The sequence below is a fragment of the Acipenser ruthenus genome, chromosome 54 (genome assembly GCF_902713425.1).
Source record: "Acipenser ruthenus chromosome 54, fAciRut3.2 maternal haplotype, whole genome shotgun sequence".
NCBI lineage: Eukaryota > Metazoa > Chordata > Actinopteri > Acipenseriformes > Acipenseridae > Acipenser > Acipenser ruthenus.
In genome coordinates, this window is record NC_081242.1 from 7249419 (window position 1) to 7272351 (window position 22933).

Genomic DNA, 22933 nt, shown 5'->3' on the forward strand with positions numbered 1-22933 from the left:
TAAAGCAGGCAGGGGGCTATTCTGTGTTATCCAAGGAAAGAATGAAGCAGATATATACACAGGACTGATACTAGCAGGTCAGCTGGGACATTTAAATTGCCCAGTGTTAGGGGCTCATCCCAGCTGAGTCCCTTGTAATAGTTTACAGCAGTATTGCTGCACAGTATCTCTGCAGGTTTCCAATGCGTTTCCCATGTTACAACATGTCCCAGCCAAACTGTCAGGAGTATTTGTGAAACCCAACTCAATTAAACCAGATTTAGTTGCATCTTTTTGGTCGGCACATCTCTCAGTTGGATTGGCCCCAATGCCAAGTGTAAGCATTTGAAAGCATTAGATTGAGCAGAAAGACAGTCCTCATTAAAATCACCCCAAAGTAACAATTCACTGGTGTCTCCAGAGGCTGAGAATCTGGAGATGATGTCATGAATGCCAGATTCTAGAACAGATGGTGACCTCTAGAACCTACTGTCAGCAAAGGTCGTGTATGCAGCAAGTACAAGTGGAAAGCAATGATTTCATAACCCTTTACAACAGTGTCTAGGAGCTGAACTTCAGCTTGGAAACGGTTTGCTTGTTGCTCTTCACTCCTCCTGATCAGTGAGTGGATTATAGCAATGAGGAGACAGGAAGTGTTCTCCCCGACGTGAAGCAGCACAGGGAGTGCGCTCGGGTGCACAGAAACAACACATTAAACATGAACTCAACACTCCTTCCGTACCAGAAACCACTCCTCGTGATGCAGCACAGGAAGAGGAACTATTAGTAGTAGTAGTAGTATCAATAAGTAACACACCGATGATGGAAAGCAGGAAGGATGTTCATCATTACAGTGGACATGTTACATCAAGGCCTTGTTAGTTGCCTCTCTTTTTGTGTGAGATTTATCTTTGTTCTCTGTTTTTAAATAATCATTGTCTAACCCTAACACTGTTTTAAACATTATACCAGCCATTTAGTGTATTTAATAACTGTTTTTATTTATTTTATTTTATTTTTTTAAATGTTTAACCCTTTTCTTTGGGACCAGTTCAGAAATCTGAATTGTCAGATTGTTTTCCAAATGGTTTCATGTGGGTACATCCGGCATTAACATTTTTGAAAATCCGGTATTGCCGAATATATCTTTGCAGCCAAATAATATAGAACAGGCAAGGATAGCCCTCCTAGTTTACAGTGAGAGTCTCCTTTTTTATTCTGGGCTGGGAAGCTTCCATAGACAATCTACCCAACAGTGAGATTGGCAGCATTTTACAATTGAGCGTGTTCAATCATTAATTCTAATTATTATACAAATTATTGGTAGCCTAAAACTTAATATAATATAATTATTTATATGCAAATTAACATTTTCCCATCCAAATAACAGTATGATTTGTCATGGACCCAGGCTCCCCTATTAACATCTTCATCTTTTTAGGGGTAAAATGGACTGCACTGACACTGTAAATGAGAAAAAATCCCCAGGGGCTTGGACCCTAGACCCCACTGGGGTAGCCTGATCCCAGACCCCTGCGTAGGAGAATATGCACTGTTGGTCCACATTGCGTGCCCTAGAGTCCACTCACTATATTTTCTGTAGGAGTCTAAACCTGTATCGGATGATATAAAAGGTTCTTATAACTATAACAGTTTTACAACTAAATTACAAAGACAAGTCTGCGCTCATGAACTGCAGCTGTGTATTTTTTATTTGTAATACAATGGTAATGTTTAGGGGTGCGGCATATGAAGCCCCGCCCCTTTTCAATACGCAAGGAACTTCAAAGCGTCTTTTGCTTAGCAACGGGCTCAACAGCCACGAGCCGGTTCCCAGGGGAGAGCAGATTTAACCCCGGCATGATCACCCCCCCCCCCCAGCTTTAGTACTACACCCCTGCTCATGATGTGGATCCATAACATCAGCAATAAGTTTTGCAGAACAAGAAACAGTGATCTGAGATGTGGAACATTTTACAATTAAAGGAATGTGAAGTATAACATGTAATTCTGTCGCGTTTTTGCCGCCCCCTTCAATTTGCCGCCCTGTTCTGCCTTTATGGTCACGCTGGCCCTGACTGCAGGTACAAGTAAAACACGACAGATAGAAGCTGACACTTGTTTGTGTTTTCTTTGAAATTGAGGGTGTGGTTTTCTAACAGACAAGAGTCTGAATCTCATGGTTGATCGACCACAACTCTACCATGAAAAAGAAAGCAGAACCTGTGAGTGATCAGTGCTGCAGTCCTGAAGAGAGGGGATTTTGTACGGCTGCTTGGTTTGATTGCATCACTGTGGGTCTCGAGCACAGTAATACACGGCAGTGTCTTCAGTCTTCAGGCTGTTCATTTGTAAATACACCATGCTGTTGGAATCGTCTCTGGAGATGGTGAATCTTCCCTGGACAGACTGGGCATAGTATGTATCAGAAGTGCCCATTGCAGCCACCCATTCCAGACCCTTCCCAGGAGCTTGTCGAACCCAGCCCATGTAGCTGCTGCTGAATGTGAATCCAGAGGCTTTACAGGACAGTTTATGGGACTCTCCAGGCTTTACAACTGCTGGTCCGGACTCAGTCAACACTACATCAGACCGGACACCTTGAGGAAAAAAGCAAACAACGTACAGTAACTACTGCTAAAACATCAAGTAATATACAGAATCAATGCAGGCTAATTTCCACAAGTGTCAGATACTTACTTGATAGAGCTGTCATTATTATACAGAGAGCTGTTAAAATCCCCATTGTACTGCAGTATTGTGGTTATTGAAAGAAGTGTTGTAACCAGCAGACAGGCTACCTCTCCTCCTGCTCCTATCTGCACTGCAGCAGAGTTAAATAGGAAGTGAAGCCCTGGACATTTGCATACGTTTCTCTGCATTATTTAAAGCAGCTTGTTTATATTGCTGCCTTCCAGAAACACTGCACACTGGAATCCCTCTACAAAGACAGAGGGGCTGGAGAAATGTGTCAAACAAATCTGATCTTTCTTAACAACTCAAGCCATGTGTTTTACAATTGATCATTTCTCATTTTTAATCAGGACCTTGAGTATTTCAAGGAGGGATTTTCTCCTCTTTAATTCAGTCCCATTTGTCAGTTTAGACTCAGCCTAGACTGTGTATTGAGCACTAATAGCACAATCAGGCCATTAACACAGATTATTAGCAAACACCTGGGCCCTGATTGATTCACACAGATCATTGTTTAAAGGGTAACTGGCACAGGCATCAGGCTTGAAATATACACCCCTTATTGATTTTAGGAAAGAAGCTTTTTCAATATTTCTTTTGAGAATTCACAAGTAAACTGTTTTAATTCCATCTCCTTGATCCTGCATGTTAGAGATCTGGAGAAATGCATTCAAAGCAGATATTCCGTGCATAAATCCATGCTGCACACATGCAGTCTTCCACACATCCATGCTGCAGTGAGCTGATTAGGTGGGGGAGTGTGAATCTGTTTTGCAGGGAAGCACAGCAGGCTACTCTCACTGTTACTCTGGAGCTCAGTAATACACAGCCTGCAGTGTTTTCACATTGAACTTTGTTCTGTTCCAGTGCTGCCATTCTGAAGGAGACACTGCCATCTACTGTCAGGAGATGAGAACTGCAGTGTGTGGAGGTGCTGTAAATCACACTTAGCAAACTCTCAAAAGCCTCCTAGCATTTGCAATGTTGCGGTTGTAAATGACAATGGTAATATCTGCATTGTCCTGTATTTCAGTACTTTGTAACACTTTCCATTCAGATTTACACGTTAAGTCCATTGTAAGGATGCATGATAGCATTGTAATGATGTGTAAGTGCACATGTTTACTAAGTCACTGCTGTGTAAATACACATTAGAGACACTTCATGGAAAGTGTTACTCAGTTGTGTATATTGATGGGAGTGAACTTGTAGCATTGGCTACATCACAACAGCATAAGGAATTTTGCTGCGTGCTGCACTTAACTGAGTGACAGAAACCTGGCCAAGTGATCGTGTTGTGTATAGATAAGACTAATTTAATGAATGAATCATTTAAGATCAATTAAATTAATAATAGGGTTTGTTAGTCCCTTGGCAGAGGAGTCAGATCGGAGATTGAATTCCCTATGCTTGGTTCGGGCATTGAGATGCTATGTGGATAGAACGAGAACACTGCGTCAGTCTGACCAGCTCTTCACCTGTCATGGTGACCCCAGGTCACGCCCTCTGTAAGCAGAGACTGTCCCATTGGATTGTGGACACGGTTTCACTAGCTGAACTACCCCATGTATATTTACCAGATTCTACCGACTTAATGGAGGCGGAGGCGCTGCTAGGCAACCGGCTCCTGAACATTCCACTCCGCTGAGCAGAGACCGTTAGGATTTAAAAATGCCAAAGTTCCGAGCGCCGTTAGTATGGGCTGCCAGAAATGAGGAGAAAATAAATACAGCTTTTAATAAATGTGTGCATTCAGATATCATTTAGAAATCTAGTTACAAGATTTAACACAATATTACAATATTAAATCTCTTATCTAGATTTAACATTTAGCTAAATATTTAAATAAATCTTAAATCTCTTAGCTAGATTTAACATTTAGTTAAATATTTAACTGGCAGCTAAATGTGGAGTTTGTATGCAAATGAGCTCCACCCGCTTAGCGTGTGTGTGTGTGTGTGTCAGTGTGTTTGTGTCTCAGTGTGTGTGTGTCTCAGTGCCTGTATGTGTGTCTCAGTGTGTGTGTGTTTGGCTCACAGTGTGTGTGTCTGTGTGTGTGTGTCTCAGAGTGTGTTTGTGTCTCAGTGTGTGTTTGTCTCACAGTGTGTGTGTCTGTGTGTGTGTGTGTCTCAGAGTGTGTGTGTGTCTCTGTGTGTGTGTGTTTGGCTCACAGTGTGTGTGTCTGTGTGTGTGTGTCTCAGAGTGTGTGTGTGTCTCTGTGTGTGTGTGTCTCAGTGTGTTTGTCTCACAGTGTGTGTCTCGGTGAGTTTGTGTCTCAGTGTGTGAGTGTCTCAGTGTGTGAGTGTCTCGGTGTGTATGTGTCTCAGTGTGTGTCTCAGTGTGTGAGTGTCTCAGTGTGTGTCTCGGTGTGTGTGTGTGTCTCAGTGTGTGAGAGTCTCAGTGTGTGTTTGTCTCACAGTGTGTGTCTTAGTGTGTGTCTCAATAACTCTTAAATCTCTCAACAAAATTTAATATTTAGCTAAATATTTAAATAAATCTTAAATCTCTTAGCTAGAGTTGACATTTAGTTAAATACTTAAATAAATCTTAAATCTCTTAAATAGATTTAACATTTAGTTAAATATTTAACTGGCAGCTAAATCTGGAGTTTGTATGCAAATGAGCTCCTCCCGCTTAGCGTGTGTGTGTGTGTGCGTGTGTGTGTGTGTGTGTCAGTAGCCGTGTGTGTGAGTGTGTGTCCGTGCCTGTATGTGTGTCACAGTGTGTGTCTCGGTGTGTTTGTGTCTCAGTGTGTGTCTCGGTGTGTTTCTCAGTGTGTGTGTCTCAGTGTGTGTCTCTCAGTGTGTGTGTCTCGGTGTGTGTTTGACTCAGTGTGTGTGTGTGTGTGTGTGTGTTTGACTGACACACACACACACACAGGTACTGACCCGCACACAGACACACACACGCGCACACGGATCACAGAGAAGTTTGGTGCCAAACCAATTATTTTTATTTAAGAACAATGATAAACAAAAAGCTAATTGAACAAAATATTAAACAATTTGAGGGAAAAAAACCCAAAAAGAACTATTTCTAGTCACCTAATCACAGGCACTGACTCCAATAACTGAGTCCAACCACAGAGCTGCAAAACTGCCCTCTGATCTGCACAAAAAGACGATCCTGACTGAACAAAACTAACAGCCTTTATACCCTTCCAGACCTCCCCCTCCGCCAGAATAAACCATTATGCAGGTGGGTATATAGAAACAAACCAGCAAACAGTTATCAATAATAAATAAAGTATTCAAAAACAAACAAATCAATGAATATATATATAACTAAACATTAATCTAACACGTGCATTAAAACTATGCTTCAAAACAAGCAGAGGGAAACGTACTTAAAATCAGCTCTCCCCCCTTTCAATATCTTCTACAGGTACTGCCCTGACTACAGGAAGTCAGTACTCAGGGAAGTCAATAAAAGCTTCCCTCACCAACATGGCTGCTTCCCCACTTCCTGTCAAGATGGAGGACCTCACCACCACACCCAACTCAGGTTACCTGAACCATTGCATATCAAAAACATGCACATTAAAATAGCTGTTGTTCATTTTAAAAGTTTATCTTAACAATAGTACTGCAATCCATTGTTCTGGAAGTGTGCTCCCTTCCAAACCAGCTCTCTAAACCGTACTCTTCATTAATCTTTCTTTTGTTTTTCAGGACAGTCTCAACCACAGGCCTCCAGTCCCCGTACAACAGGGAAGTGAATTTTGTTTTTATTATTTTCCTTACTAGACACAAGGATCAGCAACACCATACAAAAACAGATTCAAAACATTTGCAGTAAATGTCCAGATACATACTGAGACAATGTGAGCGTCTCCTCCCTCACACCCCCTTAGCAATGTTCATTTTTGTCTCTCTCTTGGCCTTTCTATCTTCCTTTTTGACTTGTGTTTGCAGTTCCAAACAGGAGGAGTGGCAAACACTGTTGCAGCAGCAAAGGCCATTCAAAATGATCTAGACAGCGTTCAGAACTGGGCAGACACATGGCAAATGACATTTAATAGAGGAAAGTGGAAGGTACTGCATGCAGGCAATACATTTCTCCCCCCTTCCTTTCTATATTGGTTAATTGTGGGCTCTAGTTTTTTTATTTAACATCGCTGAGTCCCTTGTCCCTGTGGATTGCAACCACAATGTAGAAACATCTAGAGAATGGATGGGAATGGTCAATAAACATCACTGCTGTTTCTCTTAAAGCGTGTTTATTTATTTCTAATACTGGACCCTGTCTTAATACTGTATCACATTCTGAATACGAATATAGCTGAGTTATTAACTGTAGGTAATACTTAGAATACCAGATACACATTTAGCATTAAAAAGCAACCCATGTGATTTCTTTACCAGTCGTTCATTATTTTGTGTATCAGCCTCCACACAAAGCCGAGCGCAGTGCGGTATACTGTAATGATGCTGCAGTCAGTCTGCCCGGACTGCACCTGAACCATCTTAAAAACACGAAGCCTCCAATAAGCTCATTTGTAAAAGTTAGTAAAGAATGGCGCTATATAATCTAAGGAAGCTGAATGTGAACTCCTAGCTGGAGCAACGAGAGAGGGAGAGAGGGGGCGGGGCAGAGAAGGAGGCGGAGACGCTGCTAGGCAACCGGCTCCTGAACATTCCACTCCGCTGAGCAGAGACCGTTAGGATTTAAAAATGCGAAAGTTCCGAGCGCCGTTAGTATGGGCTGCCAGAAATGAGGAGAAAATAAATACAGCTTTTTATAAATGTGTGCATTCAGATATCATTTAGAAATCTAGTTACAAGATTTAACATTCATCTAAATATGTAAATAAATCTTAAATCTCTTAGCTAGAGTTGACATTTAATTAAATATTTAAATAAATCTTAAATCTCTTAGCTAGATTTAACATTTAGTTAAATATTTAACTGGCAGCTAAATCTGGAGTTTGTATGCAAATGAGCTCCACCCGCTTAGCGTGTGTGTGTGTGTGTGTGTGTGTGTGTCTGTCAGTGTGTGTGTTTTTGTCTGTGTGTTTGTGTCAGTGTGTTTTTGTCTCAGTGTGTGTTTGTCTCACAGTGTGTGTGTGTCTCAGTGTGTTTGTCTCACAGTATCTGTGTCTCAGTGTGTGTGTGTGTGTCTCGGTGTGTTTGTGTCTCAGTGTGTGTGTCTCAGTGTGTGTGACTCAGTGTGTGTGTGTGTGTCTCAGTGTGTGTGTGTCTCAGTGTGTGTGACTCAGTGTGTGTGTGTCTCAGTGTGTGTGTCTCAATGTTTGTGTGTTTCAGTGCCTCTGTGTGTGTTTCAGTGCCTGTGTGTGTGTGTCTCAGTGTGTGTTTGGCTCACAGTGTGTGTGTCTGTGTGTGTGTGTCTCAGAGTGTTTGTCTCACAGTGTGTGTTTGTCTCAGTATGTGTCTCTGTGTGTGAGTGTCTCAGTGTGTGTCTCGGTGAGTTTGTGTCTCAGTGTGTGAGTGTCTCAGTGTGTGTGACTCAGTGTGTGTGTGTGTGTCTCAGTGTGTGTGTGTCTCAGTGTGTGTGTCTCAGTGTGTGTGACTCAGTGTGTGTGTGTCTCAGTGTGTGTGTCTCAATGTTTGTGTGTTTCAGTGCCTGTGTGTGTGTGTCTCAGTGTGTGTTTGGCTCACAGTGTGTGTGTGTCTGTGTGTGTGTGTCTCAGAGTGTTTGTGTCTCAGTGTGTGTTTGTCTCACAGTGTGTGTTTGTCTCAGTGTGTGTCTCTGTGTGTGAGTGTCTCAGTGTGTGTCTCGGTGAGTTTGTGTCTCAGTGTGTGAGTGTCTCAGTGTGTGTCTCGGTGTGTGTGTGTGTCTCAGTGTGTGTGTCTCAGTGTGTTTGTGTCTGAGTGTGTTAGTGTCTCAGTGTGTGTCTCGGTGTGTTTGTGTCTGAGTGTGTGAGTGTCTCAGTGTGTGTCAAGGTGTGTATGTGTCTCAGTGTGTGTCTCAGTGTGTGTCTCGGTGTGTGTGTGTCTCAGTGTGTGTGTCTCTGTGCGTGAGTGTCTCAGCGTGTGTCTCTGTGTGTGTGTGTCTCAGTGTGTGAGTGTCTCGGTGAGTGTGTGTCTCAGTGTGTGAGTGTCTCAATGTGTGTGTCTGTATGTGTGTCTCAGTGTATTTGTGTCACAGTGTGTGTCTCAGTGTGTGTGTGTCTCAGATTGTGTGTGTGTCTCAGTGTGTTTGTCTCAGTGTGTGTTTGTCTCTCAGTGTGTGTGTGTCTCAGTGTGTGAGTGTCTCAGTGTGTGTGTCTGTATGTGTGTCTCAGTGTATTTGTGTCACAGTGTGTGTCTCAGTGTGTGTGTCAGTGCCTGTGTGTGTCTCAGTGTGTGTGTGTGTCTCAGTGTGTTTGTCTCAGTGTGTGTTTCTCTCACAGTGTGTGTCTCAGTGTGTGTCTCAATAACTCTTAAATCTCTTAACAAAATTTAACATTTAGCTAAATATTTAAATAAATCTTAAATCTCTTAGCTAGAGTTGACATTTAGTTAAATATTTAAATACATCTTAAATCTCTTAGCTAGATTTAACATTTAGTTAAATATTTAACTGGCAGCTAAATCTGGAGTTTGTATGCAAATGAGCTCAGCCCGCTTAGCGTGTGTTTGTGTGTGTGTGTGTGTGAGTCAGTGCCTGTATGTGTGTCTCAGTGTGTGTGTGTCTCAGTGTGTGTTTGTCTCACAGTGTGTGTGTGTCTCAGTGTGTTTGTCTCACAGTGTGTGTCTCTGTGTGTGTGTCTTGGTGAGTTTGTGTCTCAGTGTGTGAGTGTCTCAGTGTGTGTCTCGGTGTGTGTGTCTCAGTGTGTGAGTGTCTCAGTGTGTGTCTCGGTGTGTGTGTGACTCAGCTTGTGAGTGTCACAGTGTGTGTGTATCTCAGTGTCTGTGTGTGTGTGTGTGTGTGTGTGTGACTGACACACACACACACACACAGGTACTGACCCGCACACAGACACACACACGCGCACACGGATCACAGAGAAGTTTGGTGCCAAACCAATTATTTTTATTTAAGAACAATGATAAACAAAAAGCTAATTGAACAAAATATCAAACAATTTCAGGAGAGAAAAAGTGAAAAACGAAAAGAACTATTTCTAGTCACCTAATCACAGGTACTGACTCCAATAACTGAGTCCAACCCTAGAGCTGCAAAACTGCCCTCTGATCTGCACAAAAAGACGATCCTGACTGAACAAAACTAACAGCCTTTATACCCTTCCAGACCTCCCCCTCCCCCAGAATAAACCATTATGCAGGTGGGTATATAGAAACAAACCAGCAAACAGTTATCAATAATAAATAAAATATTCAAAAAGAAACAAATCAATGAATATATATATATATATATATGTAAACATTAATCTAACACGTGCATTCAAACTATGCTTCCAAACAAGCAGAGGGAAACGTACTTAAAATCAGCTCTCCCTCCTTTCAATATCTTCTACAGGTACTGCCCTGACTACAGGAAGTCAGTACTCAGGGAAGTCAATAAAAGCTTCCCTCACCAACATGGCTGCTTCCCCACTTCCTTTCCAGGTGTGCCTATTTGCTTGATGCTTGACAAGATTGGCCTAATTGCTTCTCCTAACTTGGGCTTTTGTGTTTTATATCACCCCTTTAAACGGCTGTTGCGTTTTTCTAACTTGTTTTTTTACATTGACAATGTTTTAGTCATGGGATTGAGAGGAGTTAGAAAAACGTGTTTGAAACGACCGAGAGTCTCTATACAGCTCCAAGAGTTTAGCTGTTTTCACCATGTTGCAGCGGCAAAACTAAATCACTTAGAATTACCATCTGTACCAAAAGACTGAAACACTCTTACATCAAATGTGACAAAAAAACGTAAATACACGCACACACACACACACCCACACACACACACACAGGCTTCAGGCTGTTCATCTGCAGGTATAGAGTAGTAGATGAACTTTGATGGAGTCGGCATTGTTAGTGTAAGCTTTGTCTCCTCTCATGTTTGCGAGCCACTCCAGACTCTTCCCAGGCTCTTGTCTCATCCAGTTCATATAGTAGCTCCTGCTGCCAGAACCTTCCTTCGGTGACGTGTTCCGAACCTTCGAAGGTCAAAATGTACCCCTCGCTACAGCCCTGCAATACACAGAACACTAAACGAGACCCAACAAACAAGACACACAAGACAAACCCAATGTGCAGGACGAGGCCATCGCCAGGATCCTTACAATACAGATCAACGTGTAAACAAATTACTGTACACCACAGTATGTGTTTTTACATCGTCACAAAACGATATACAACTATATCCAATCATCACTGGTTACAAACAGGTTTTACAATGACAATATTTATGATCAATGGATTCTACCACCATGCATGAGCTTAGAGTTATAAATAACACTTGATACAGGATACGCAGGCTGCTTCAAACACATCGCATTTTCATCGGTCCTTATTTGTACAGCACCGTACTGCGTTCCTTAACTACTATAAAACTGTATCTAACGTGTAGGTTAGTGATCATATAATCGTGCACAGCAGATCATCCGGTACTTTTTAATACAGGCAGATCCTTTAAAGAATGAAAGAATCTTTACTGATGTGTTATAAAAATGCTTAAATATCAAACAACCAGGGGCGCTGGAGCGAGGGGTGCGACGAATGAAACCCCGCCCCTTTTGAATACGCAAGGAACTTCAAAGCGTCCTTTGCTTAGCAACGGGCTCAACAGCCACGAGCCTGTTCCCAGGGGAGAGCAGATTTCACCCCGGCAGAACAAGAAACAGTGATCTGAGTTGTGGAACATTTTACGATTAAAGAAATGAAGTATAAAATGTAATTATGTCGCGTTTTTGCCGCCCCCTTCAATTTGCCGCCCTGTTCTGCCTATATGGTCACGCTGGCCCTGACTGCAGGTACAAGTAAAACACGACAGATAGAAGCTGACACTTGTTTGTGTTTTCTTTGAAATTGAGTGTGTGGTTTTCTAACAGACAAGAGTCTGAATCTCATGGTTGATCGACCACAACTCAACCATGAAAAAGAAAGCAGAACCTGTGAGTGATCAGTGCTGCAGTCCTGAAGAGAGGAGTTTTTGTACGGCTGCTTGGTTTGATTGCATCACTGTGGCTCTCGAGCACAGTAATACACGGCAGTGTCTTCAGTCTTCAGGCTGTTCATTTGTAAATACAGCATGCTGTTGGAATCGTCTCTGGAGATGGTGAATCTTCCCTGGACAGACTGGGCATAGTATGTACCACTACCATCATAGCTTATAGAAGACACCCATTCCAGACCCTTTCCAGGAGCTTGTCGAACCCAACCCATGTAGTAGCTGCTGAATGTGAATCCAGAGGCTTTACAGGACAGTTTATGGGACTCTCCCGGCTTTACAACTGCTGGTCCGGACTCAGTCAACACTACATCAGACCGGACACCTTGAGGAAAAAAGCAAACAACGTACAGTAACTACTGCTAAAACATCAAGTAATATACAGAATCAATGCAGGCTAATTTCCACAAGTGTCAGATACTTACTTGATAGAGCTGTCATTATTATACAGAGAGCTGTTAAAATCCCCATTGTACTGCAGTATTGTGGTTATTGAAAGAAGAAAGTGTTGTAACCAGCAGACAGGCTACCTCTCCTCCTGCTCCTATCTGCACTGCAGCAGAGTTAAATAGGAAGTGAAGCCCTGGACATTTGCATACGTTTCTCTGCATTATTTAAAGCAGCTTGTTTATATTGCTGACTCCCAGAAACACTGCACACTGGAATCCCTCTTCAAACACAGAGGGGCTGGAGAAATGTGTCAAACAAATCTGATTATTCTCATCAACTCAAGCCATGTGTTTTATAATTGATCATTTCTCATTTCTAATCAGGACCTTGAGTATTTCAAGGAGGGATTCTCTCATCTTTGATTCAGTCCCATGTATCAGTTTAGACTCAGCCTAGACTGTGTATTGAGCACTAACAGAACAATCAGCCCATTAGCACAGATTATTAGCAAACACCTGGGCCCTGATTGATTCACACAGATCATTGTTTAAAGGGTAACTGGCACAGGCATCAGGCTTGAAATATACACCCCTTATTGATTTTAGGAAATAAACTTTTTTCAATATTTCTTTTGAAAATTCACAAGTAAACTGTTTTAATTCCATCTCCTTGATCCTGCATGTTAGAGATCTGGAGAAATGTGTTCAAAGCAGATATTCCGTGCATAAATCCATGCTGCACACATGCAGTCTTCCACACATCCATGCTGCAGTGAGCTGATTAGGTGGGGGAGTGTGAATCTGTTTTGCAGGGAAGCACAGCAGGCTGCTCTCATTGTTACTCTGGAGCTCAGTAATACACAGCCTGCAGTGTTTTCACATTGAACTTTGTTCTGTTCCAGTGCTGCCATTCTGAGCGAGACACTGCCATCTACTGTCAGGAGAAAAGAACTGCAGTGTGTGGAGGTGCTGTAAATCACTCTTAGCAAACTCTCAAAAGCCTCCTAGCAGTTGCAATGTTGCGGTTGTAAATGACAATGGTAATATCTGCATTGTCCTGTATTTCAGTACTTTGTAACACTTTCCATTCAGTTTTACACGTTAAGTCCATTGTAAGGATGCATGATAGCATTGTAATGATGTGTAAGTGCACATGTGTTTACTAAGTCACTGCTCTGTAAATACACATTAGAGACACTTCATGGAAAGTGTTACTTAGTTCTGTATATTGATGGGAGTGAACTTGTAGCATTGGCTACATCACAACAGCATAAGGAATTTTGCTGCGTGCTGCACTTAACTGAGTGACAGAAACCTGGCCAGATGATCGTGTTCTGTATAGATAAGACTAATTTAATGAATGAATCATTTAAGATCAATTAAATTAATAATAGGGTTTGTTAGTCCCTTGGCAGAGGAGTCGGATAGGAGATTGAATTCCCTATGCTTGGTTCGGGCATTGAGATGCTATGTGGATAGAACGAGAACACTGCATCAGTCTGACCAGCTCTTCATCTGTCATGGTTACCCCAGGTCACGCCCTCTGTAAGCAGACACTGTCCAGGTTCTACCGACTTAATGTCGTAGATCCCTCTTTGCCTTCAATAGGCACCAGGGTCCTTTAGGTTGCACGCTCTCACCACCAACACTAGATGGCGGTAGCGAGATGTCCTTCAGATGCTGTCCGCTCATTCTACCTCGTGACGGCTTTGGTATACTTTCCCAAAAGTATGGTTTGGCGGTCATCTTCTCTTTCAGGGAACCGGGGTTACATTTTTGAAGCAAAATAACTTAAACCGGTATGCTTGAAATAATGTCACCCGTTAACCATAGATTTATATTTACTGTATTCGTGTGTGTGTGTGTGTGTTGTTCTGGATGTAGTACTATGTTTGTTTTTTTTTTAATGTGTGTGTCGTATATAGTTTATTTTATTTTTTGCTTTGTATTTCAACTCCGTATTTTGATATACATTACGTTTGTACAGTTACCGTTTCTATTAGTACATTGTTATGTTAAAACGTTTGGGGAAATATAAATTAAATAACACAACTGTACCAACAACATGACGCTGTCAATGTTTTGGAAGAACAACGAATTAAAAAGGGAGAGAACTCCCTCAAATGAGGGGAATTTCAATCATTCTTATATGATGGCAGACTTGGTGTCTTGAAAGCCAAAGTTAATGCCGTTATGAAGGCTAAAACTTACGATGTTTAGGTAACTTTCTCAGACTTTATCGTTTGATATAAAATGCTTTAAAAATCCATTTTTAAACAATAATAATAATAGTAGATAATATTATTGAGAAAGACGTGCAATAGCGGTCACCGATGTATTAGTCTGCTATAAATTAAGAGTTTCACTTCGTTGTTCTCCGTATGGACACATTACCTCAGAATATTGTAATACGTGTTTTGAGTGGAAAGCCTTTGTTAATCTGATATTCTTGTTTTCGTGAAGCAGATTTCCAATACTCTATCGCAAAGAGCAGACCCGAACAATAGATACATTAATTAGTAACAAGCTTAACTGTTTCTGAATGATTAAGGTCACCACGCAATCTAGAATGGCTTAGATGTGAAATGGGCGTCTCATTTCATTATTCTCTTACTATACAATTGCACAGATGTTTTAAAACGCACTAATTACTCTTACACTCGCCTGTTTGTTTGGAACCGCCTAGCAACAATCACCGTGGATGTGACGTCACACCAAAGAAGCGCGTTCATTTTTTGTTACAGGAGAACAAGCGTTTCCCGGCCTGTCCCAACTTGAGTCTGTGTTTCTTAATGACAAGCACTGTGTGGATTGAATGAACTTGCAGCCGGAGCCAGCTAGAGGCACGGGCCTCGGTGCAAATTATACTAATAATTCTTCATTTAGGTCCTTTTACAAATTGCTTTGCCGCAAAATAAAACGCTTTGCATCCTTCGTTGTGTGCTGATAGCTCTCAAAAATAAACCCCCAAACCAGAAAACTCTGTTCTGGTGTATTTAGATGCATTTGACTTTTGCATTTGAAGCCATTGGGATACTTGAAGGTTTATTTCAGACGGTGCCCGATTGGCAAGCAGCTAGTGGAGTTGAGGGTTGTGTCGAGTTCAGGGCTGCGATTTGCAAGGAGACTCCCAACTGGCCAATCATATTAATAGAACTGAAATGCATATTCATGAGTATAAATCAGAAGACAGCCAAACAGCCAATCAAATCGACTGGTCAAACCTCGAGCTAAAATAGAACCATTTTCCTCGCCTCTGGGATTGGCTGTCGCTCCAGCTGGTCGTCAGTGATTCGTTGGTTGTCTTGTGTGGGCGGAGACATGTTTAAACGTGAGCGCGGGTGATGTTCTAATAGCTGCGTGTGACGGTTGGACATTATTTTAAGACATATTTGGAGTGGACTCCTGAGTCCTGAACAACGAGGAGAACTCCGAGAGAGAGATGGATTATCCACGTTGTATTTAGGCGATAGTAATATTATATATAGAATAATAGATGGGTCTCTTCAGTGAGTTACAGGAAAACAGTTATATCTCGGGTTTCTGTTACAGTTTATAAAAATAACTGTCACACAAACCCCAGGTGGAATTGTTTCCCTGTGACTCACTGAAGAGGCCCATCTATTAGTTTTTATAATCCACTGATACCCTTGTGATGCTAATATTAAAGAAGACGAGGTTCAGCAGTACAGTTGTTTTTTTAAAAACCTTGTTTCAGTGCTGTACAGACGTTCTGTGTCGTTATCCTTTAGCGCTTCAGCTGTATGATTGGATGATTGCCTTTACCTTGTTTTAATTTCCTGTTCCTCTCCAGTTTCGCTGAGATACACATGTGTCAGTTTACATCATTTTTTTTTATGTATTCTCATTTTGTTGGTCATTAATGAACATTTCTGTGTTGTCGTGTGATTGAAAACGAAACATTTTGTGTTTGAATTGAAAGCGACGGTCTAGAGGAGTCGAATGGGTCAAAGTTCAAGTATATTTTCCTCTAGAGAGGACTCATCACTTCTTGACGTCACTACTGTGGTTTTATGCCTTTTTTGAATGGCTCAGGATGCAAATATAGCCTTCATCCATGTATTATACAGTAATGACACACAGATTGACTGGTGAATGCAACATGAAGAGTTTACAGAGAGATATTCTGCCTGGGAGCAGGAAAGTGGCCCCAAACGTATATTTCTGCAAACATGTTGACTTCTATTTAATTTCCCATTTATGTATCGCCTATATCATATAGATCTGAAAATACTTCATTTTAGACCACTCCTCAATCATTTTAGCTAACCACATTTAGACATTATACAAATATGCTCATTACACGCATTACTTTGCACATTATTAATCATCCTTTGTGGTTACAAACACACCGTTATTTGTACTAAAGGGAACCAAAGTTAGGCGGAACTAATGTGCGGGAAGCAGGGGGAGTGTAATTCCTGTGACTCACACAGGAAAATCATGCTGTTTACCCAAATTTGCAGAATCTGAGAGAGAGAGAGATTGCAGCTACTTTTTATTTACTAGATAATAACGGTAGGGTATAATATTTTCTTTCTTTTAATTGTGTGCTTGCTCGATGTGTGTTTCTTAAGGTGCCCTGCCTTGGCTGTTGACGTCACGAATCAATCTGTCCATTAGGAATTGGAGACATGTCCCACAACCGTCCTATTCAAAGGGGATTTAAAAAAAAACAAAACAAAAACAGATGCAATACTTTTCACTATTAGAGAATGATGGTTTAAATGTAAGTGTCAGGATTATAAAATATCCATGCAGTAAAATGAGTTATTTACCAATGTTCTGCTGAGTGGAGGCGGCGTGCAGATGTACTGTAATGCTTGTAATAGCAGCGCATTTCAAAGCGTTAATACTGTGACGAAGGCATTGTTCACAACGTTAATAACCAACAAAAAATATACCGCAGTTATCTTCACACCACGGTATAATGTCATTTTTAAAATACATTTTAAAAACGGCGATTTTAAATAAGTACAGTGGTAAACTAATATTTTTATTTTAAAAATAAGGTGTTTTACTTTTAGCAGTAAGCTTTCGAGTGCATTTACTATAGTTACGTTTTTCCTACAAAGCTTATTGACAAAATGTAAATATTTTGAATTTGAATTACGAGTTTGTCTCCTGTGCTGAACGCCAGGCAGTTTAAACAGCAAAGGTAACGTTCTGAAGTCGGAAAAAAAAAACATTTTTTGGGACGGTATTTCGAAAAACAAAGATGATATACTTGGTTAATGCTATGTGTCCGGAAGACATACCTCTTGAATTATTATCCTATCAGGTGTCAGCTTTATGTTCTATTTATTTCGGGAATAACAACGTTTGACTTGAGCTGCTATTTGGCATCCTTTGTTTTGTAGTTCATTCACTGGGGTAAAGTAAGACCTACACAACATATGCTTTAATCCTCGGATATTTCTCTATTTTTGTGTTAAGGTATTTTTTGTAAAGTCACACACAAGGGCCACGCCCCCTGCTGCTAGCATCTCTACCTGCGTTCACATTAATATAATGGCTTTTATTACTTTGAAAACAAACGAATATTTAAATTATAAGAACATAAAGTTTACAAACGAGAGGAGGCCATTCAGCCCCTCTTGCTAGTTTGGTTGTTAGTAGCTTATTGATCCCAGAATCTCATCAAGCAGCTTCTTGAAGGATCCCAGGGTGTCAGCTTCAACAACATTACTGGGGAGTTGGTTCCAGACCCTCACAATTCTGTGTAAAAAAGTGCCTCCTATTTTCTGTTCTGAATGCCCCTTTATCTAATCTCCATTTGTGACCACTGGTCCTTGTTTTTTTTTTTCAGGTCAAAAAAGCCCCCTGGGTCGACATTGTCTATACCTTTTAGGATTTTGAATGTTTGAATCAGATCGCCACGTAGTCTTCTTTGTTCAAGACTGAATAGATTCAATTCTTTTAGCCTGTCTGCATACGACATGCCTTTTATAAGTGAATATCTGAACATGAAAATGCCGTGATCGTCCCAGCACTAATGAATACATACCATCTTTTTTTATTTAAACATTTATGTTAATTCAAGAGTGTTTACTTCATAAAGTGCCACCAAATTTATTAATAAAACAAAAATGCTAATGTTACCTGGAAAGTTAACTCTTTTCTATCTATTCAACTACGTTTTTTTACAATAGCAACGCCATGGGAACGGATGGATGGATGTACCCTTCTTATTCCTCCATTTATTATTATTATTATTATTATTATTATTATTATTATTATTATTATTATTATTATTATTATTTATTTCTTAGCAGACGCCCTTATCCAGGGTGGCTTACAATTGTTACAAGATATCACATTATTTTTTACATACAATTACCCATTTATACAGTTGGGTTTGGATTGTGGTTTTTGTTCATATCAGAACAAAAACCATAAAGTTCAAAGCATATTGTTCAAGATCGATACTTCCCATTGCATGTATGTATGGTGAATATGTGCAATATATACAAAGACATTGTAAAATCCTGAATTATGTTTTTTTATTCCAGTACAGGGCTGCTGAAAACCAACTAGCTTTCCTTGGTTTAAACCCAGCAGTAAAGATGCAGGCTGTGAACATAAAGCAGGAAGTTTTAGAACCTGTCCACATTAAGGAGGAGCCTGCTGACCTAGAACCTGTGCAGTTTGCAAAGGATATCAGTGAACTGGGATTAATCCACATTAAAGAGGAGACCCCAGAAGCTGTATTAAGTAACAGCATGGGTCCCAATACTGAAGAGGAGGCTGAGATGGGTCCCACTCCATTTAAACACCCCATCCAAATACATCCCTCCTTACAATCAAGAAATGGTTCGACAGTGAATCCAGTATCTGATAACCATTCACAAACTGCTGGCAACTTCCATCAGTGTGCTGAATGTGGAAAGTGTTTCAGTCTCTTAAAATCGCTCAAACGGCACTTACGAACTCACACGGACGTGAAGCCGTATCGCTGTATAGAATGTGGGAAGAATTTCAAGAAGATAAACGACCTTAAAAAGCATCTGGGAAGTCACACTAGAGCGAAACCGCATTCCTGTACAGAGTGTGGGAAGAGCTTCCAAGAATTGCGACACCTTCGAAGGCACCAGAGAATTCACACGGGAGAGAAACCGTTTCGCTGCTCCGTATGTGGCAAGCGTTTCAGTCAACTGGGAAGCCAGAAAAAACATCAACAGACGCACACGGGAGAGAAACCGTATATCTGTACGGAGTGTGGGAAGAGCTTTAGGGATTTCTACAATCTTAAAATCCACCAGAGAATTCACACGGGAGAGAAACCGCTACGCTGTCCAGATTGTGGGAAGAGTTTCCGACATTTAAATAGCTTTAAAATTCACCAGCAAGTTCATACGGGAGAGAAACCGTTTCACTGTACGGAATGTGGGAAGAATTTTAATCTGTTAGGAAACCTTAAAAAACATCAACGAGTTCATAAATAAAACTGGAATGTAAAAAATAATAATAATAATAATAATAATAATTTGTCCCTTGACTTTTTGTGGTGGATTTGTTGTCTGTGTTACCCCACCCTCTGCTTAACCCTGTAATGCTTAGCCACTCTGCTGTAGTATTATCTTTGAAATCCAGCCTCACAGTCCAGTATTTTTCATATGCAGTACATTGTGTTGCCAGACATGAACAAAAAAGTAGCTTTTCTCATTGGGCATTGGCCATTAAAAAATACATATCTGAAAGGACTGTTTTAAAATAAGTAGGCTTCCATTTAGATGTATTGGTTTTGTTGGTACAGTACTATAATTTCAACATTAGTATTTTAATTCAGGACGATAGGATTCTGAAAATATCACTTGCCAAAATTAAAGAGACGACATGTTAACTGTAATACAGGACATACTTTGAAATCCAGTACATACTGTAGCAGTGTGTAAAATTCCTCGTTAAGGACCCAACAGCAAAATAAATTCAAAATGTTATCCATGCACAAAACTGTGCCAAAAGAAAAAAAAAACACACAGATTTTAAAACAGTATCCCAAGTCAGTATTCAAAATTGCAGAATACATTGCTCGATAAGGCCCTGAGCAGTTTGAATACATTTGCACCCGACTCTAAGTGCTACAGGTAATACTGTTGGAACAGAAGAGACTCATTGGATCCAGTGTCCTTCTAAAAGTCAGCTGGCCTGGTCTCTATGACAACCAGGGCCCCTTTCTTGAGTTAATGATAATTGTGCTGCGCCTTCAAAAATATATATACCCAGAATGAGAAAGGGAGACTAGTTTGGTAACCATAACAACACGGATAAATTTGAGGCCCACTAAAGACCTGCTAATTCAAGAATAATAAGAAGAACATAAGAAAGTTTACAAACAAGAGGAGGCCATTCAGCCCATCTTGCTCGTTTGGTAGCTTATTGATCCCAGAATCTCATCAAGGAGCTTCTTGAAGGATCCCAGGATGTCAGCTTCAACAACATTACCAGAGAGTTGGTTCCAGACCCTCACAATTCTCTGTGGAAAAAAGTGCCTCCTATTTTCTGTTCTGAATGCCCCTTTATCTAATCTCCATTTGTGACCCCTGGTCCTTGTTTCTTTTTTCAGGTCAAAAAAGTCCCCTTTTAAACCCGGGATAATTCTGGTTGCTGTTAGAAATCTAATTTAATTAACAACTATGTAGCCTAAATAGAATTTTTCTATTTTTTGCAATCAACTGCGGGTTCTGTTGGATTCACGGCACTGTTTTAAAACGCGCTCTAAATTATCACAACAGCGCGGACCATGGGTCAAACCAAATCTACTGGAGATCCATAAAAATAAGGGGAAAATAAGCAAATGTGGAGTAGAAGACAGCTCGAGGAGGAGAAAGTGAGATTTGCAAGTGGTTTTACTGTTACACAGCTGCAATGAGGATAGATGTTTAACACAGTCTAATGGGCATACAAATATTTAACCTGTATTATGATTTTTTTTTGTTTTTTAAATTAGGAAAATGTAAGTATTGTGTAAGTAAATTATATAATATATATATATATATATATATATATATATATATATATATATATATATATATATATATATATTTAAAGTATCTTAATTAAAACAATTGTATTAACTGTCGGGTAAAATAAACGAATCAGTTTAAGAATTAGGAATATGTTGTCTTGTTATAGAGCTTTATGATGTCAAAGTTTCGCTGACTATTACTAGTGTTTCAATAATTCAAATGCTATGATTTTAAGCAAAAAATGATAATAATTAAATCTCTGTGCTTTTTCTTTTTTTAAACTACAATCCATCTATCTATCTCTCTATCTCTCTATCTATCTCTATCTAATGTTCAGTGTGAAAAGAGTAAAACAAGTATAATTTACTGCTTGGTAGCTTTGTCTAAATTAGTAGGACATGTTTTGTTAATTTGCAAGGGTTCAACATTAAAAAGGACACAGAAAAGAATGTATTTCCTAAACAAAGCTTTAAGAATAGAAGTAATTCAAATCAATATACTTTTTTTCTTTTTCTTAAAAGGCTTACAGAACTAAAATCCTAACTCTTAACATTACTACAAAAAGCTGAATTAACCTCCAGCGCTGATGGTTCGAGAATCAAAACGTCAATTTATAGTATTTCGGTTTGTACAATAGAAAATGAGCTTGCAGGACATATTCAAACGTTCAGGTATAAGAAGGTTTGCAGAAAAAAAGTGTAGAAAGACCAGAAAATGGCATTTTACAGCTGTAGACCAAACATGAAAACGTGAAGTAAAAAAACTGACAATGTATAGAAAAGATGGATAAAATGACTTCACACAATAGATGCACACCGGTATTTTGTAGATGCATTGATATATAATATGTGCTAATTATACTGCAGTGTGTTTCATATGCATGCAATTTCGAGTTCTTCAAAGCGCACATTCAGTGAAACTATTTTAAACGTTTTGTTTATAAATCTAAATAGTCCCTGTTGTATTGCATCAAAAGGAGCTTCGGTTACTGAAGCACAGAGTAGAAAGAGAGGGTGCGTCTGTAAAGAATATCAACAGCAGTTTATCATTACAACTGAAAAGACCACTATTGTAATTGTACCACAGAGAAAAGGTAACTTTGTTTTGTGGAAGGTAGTAAATATTATTACTCCCATTACAAATCTAATGCAATATTAGCAATATGATTACAGTAATGCGTTGTGTTACCCCCAACTCTGCATAGCAGACAAAAAACATTTACACAGAAAAAAGAGGTCTGATTTAACAATGATAGCATCAGAAAAATAGTGTTTATTGTACGAAACACGATACATGAACAACATATTCTGAAACACAAGCTAGACAGTAACTACTGCAGAGTACAAGTCCTATAAGAAATCCCAAAGCCTAGAATTAAAGAAACTCCTCTCTGTGGCTTTGCATTAGCTGGAGCAGCATTATCACAGGCCCCCCTTTCTAGTGTTTCTTATCATTTGGTTCTGGTTTTGGTTCTATTTTTTTAATTCATGTCAGGCAGTTGTCTGAAATATAAATCCTCAATTAAATTACAAACAAACAAATGATTTCCACCACAACGAAAGAGGGGCTTAGTGACAAGACTGCGTACACTGAAGCACAGAAAACTAAGCCTTGGTGCCACTTACTACCGTTACAACCCACCTACATAATTCTTTACAAAGTTACCTTCCTTCCCTTTAAACTAAACTATAGCTACCACATAACACCTGAGTGAGTACTGTGTAATATATGCTCTGGTACTAAATACCTAAGTAATTGTTTTTAATGTATATCTTTCACAACCTGAATGACTCATTGTATTGTCAACCAATTCATTGCATT

General features: G+C 40.0%; 1 protein-coding gene across 3 annotated transcripts; it reads left to right on the forward strand.

Annotated features, from left to right (window-relative positions):
* Positions 1-13770: 13770 nt before the first annotated feature.
* LOC131723320 (gastrula zinc finger protein XlCGF7.1-like) lies at positions 13771-20843 on the forward strand. 3 transcript variants are annotated; one of them, XM_059016944.1, is made up of 2 exons: positions 13771-13921; positions 18656-20843. In XM_059016944.1, the coding sequence occupies exon 2, from the start codon at positions 18710-18712 to the stop codon at positions 19586-19588; it is 879 nt and encodes a 292-aa protein (XP_058872927.1). In that variant the 5' UTR covers positions 13771-13921; positions 18656-18709; the 3' UTR covers positions 19589-20843. The 3 variants fall into 3 exon arrangements, with proteins under 3 accessions (XP_058872927.1, XP_058872929.1, XP_058872928.1); XM_059016946.1 differs by having other exon boundaries at positions 13771-13850; XM_059016945.1 differs by lacking the exon at positions 13771-13921 and adding an exon at positions 16630-16661.
* Positions 20844-22933: the final 2090 nt, after the last annotated feature.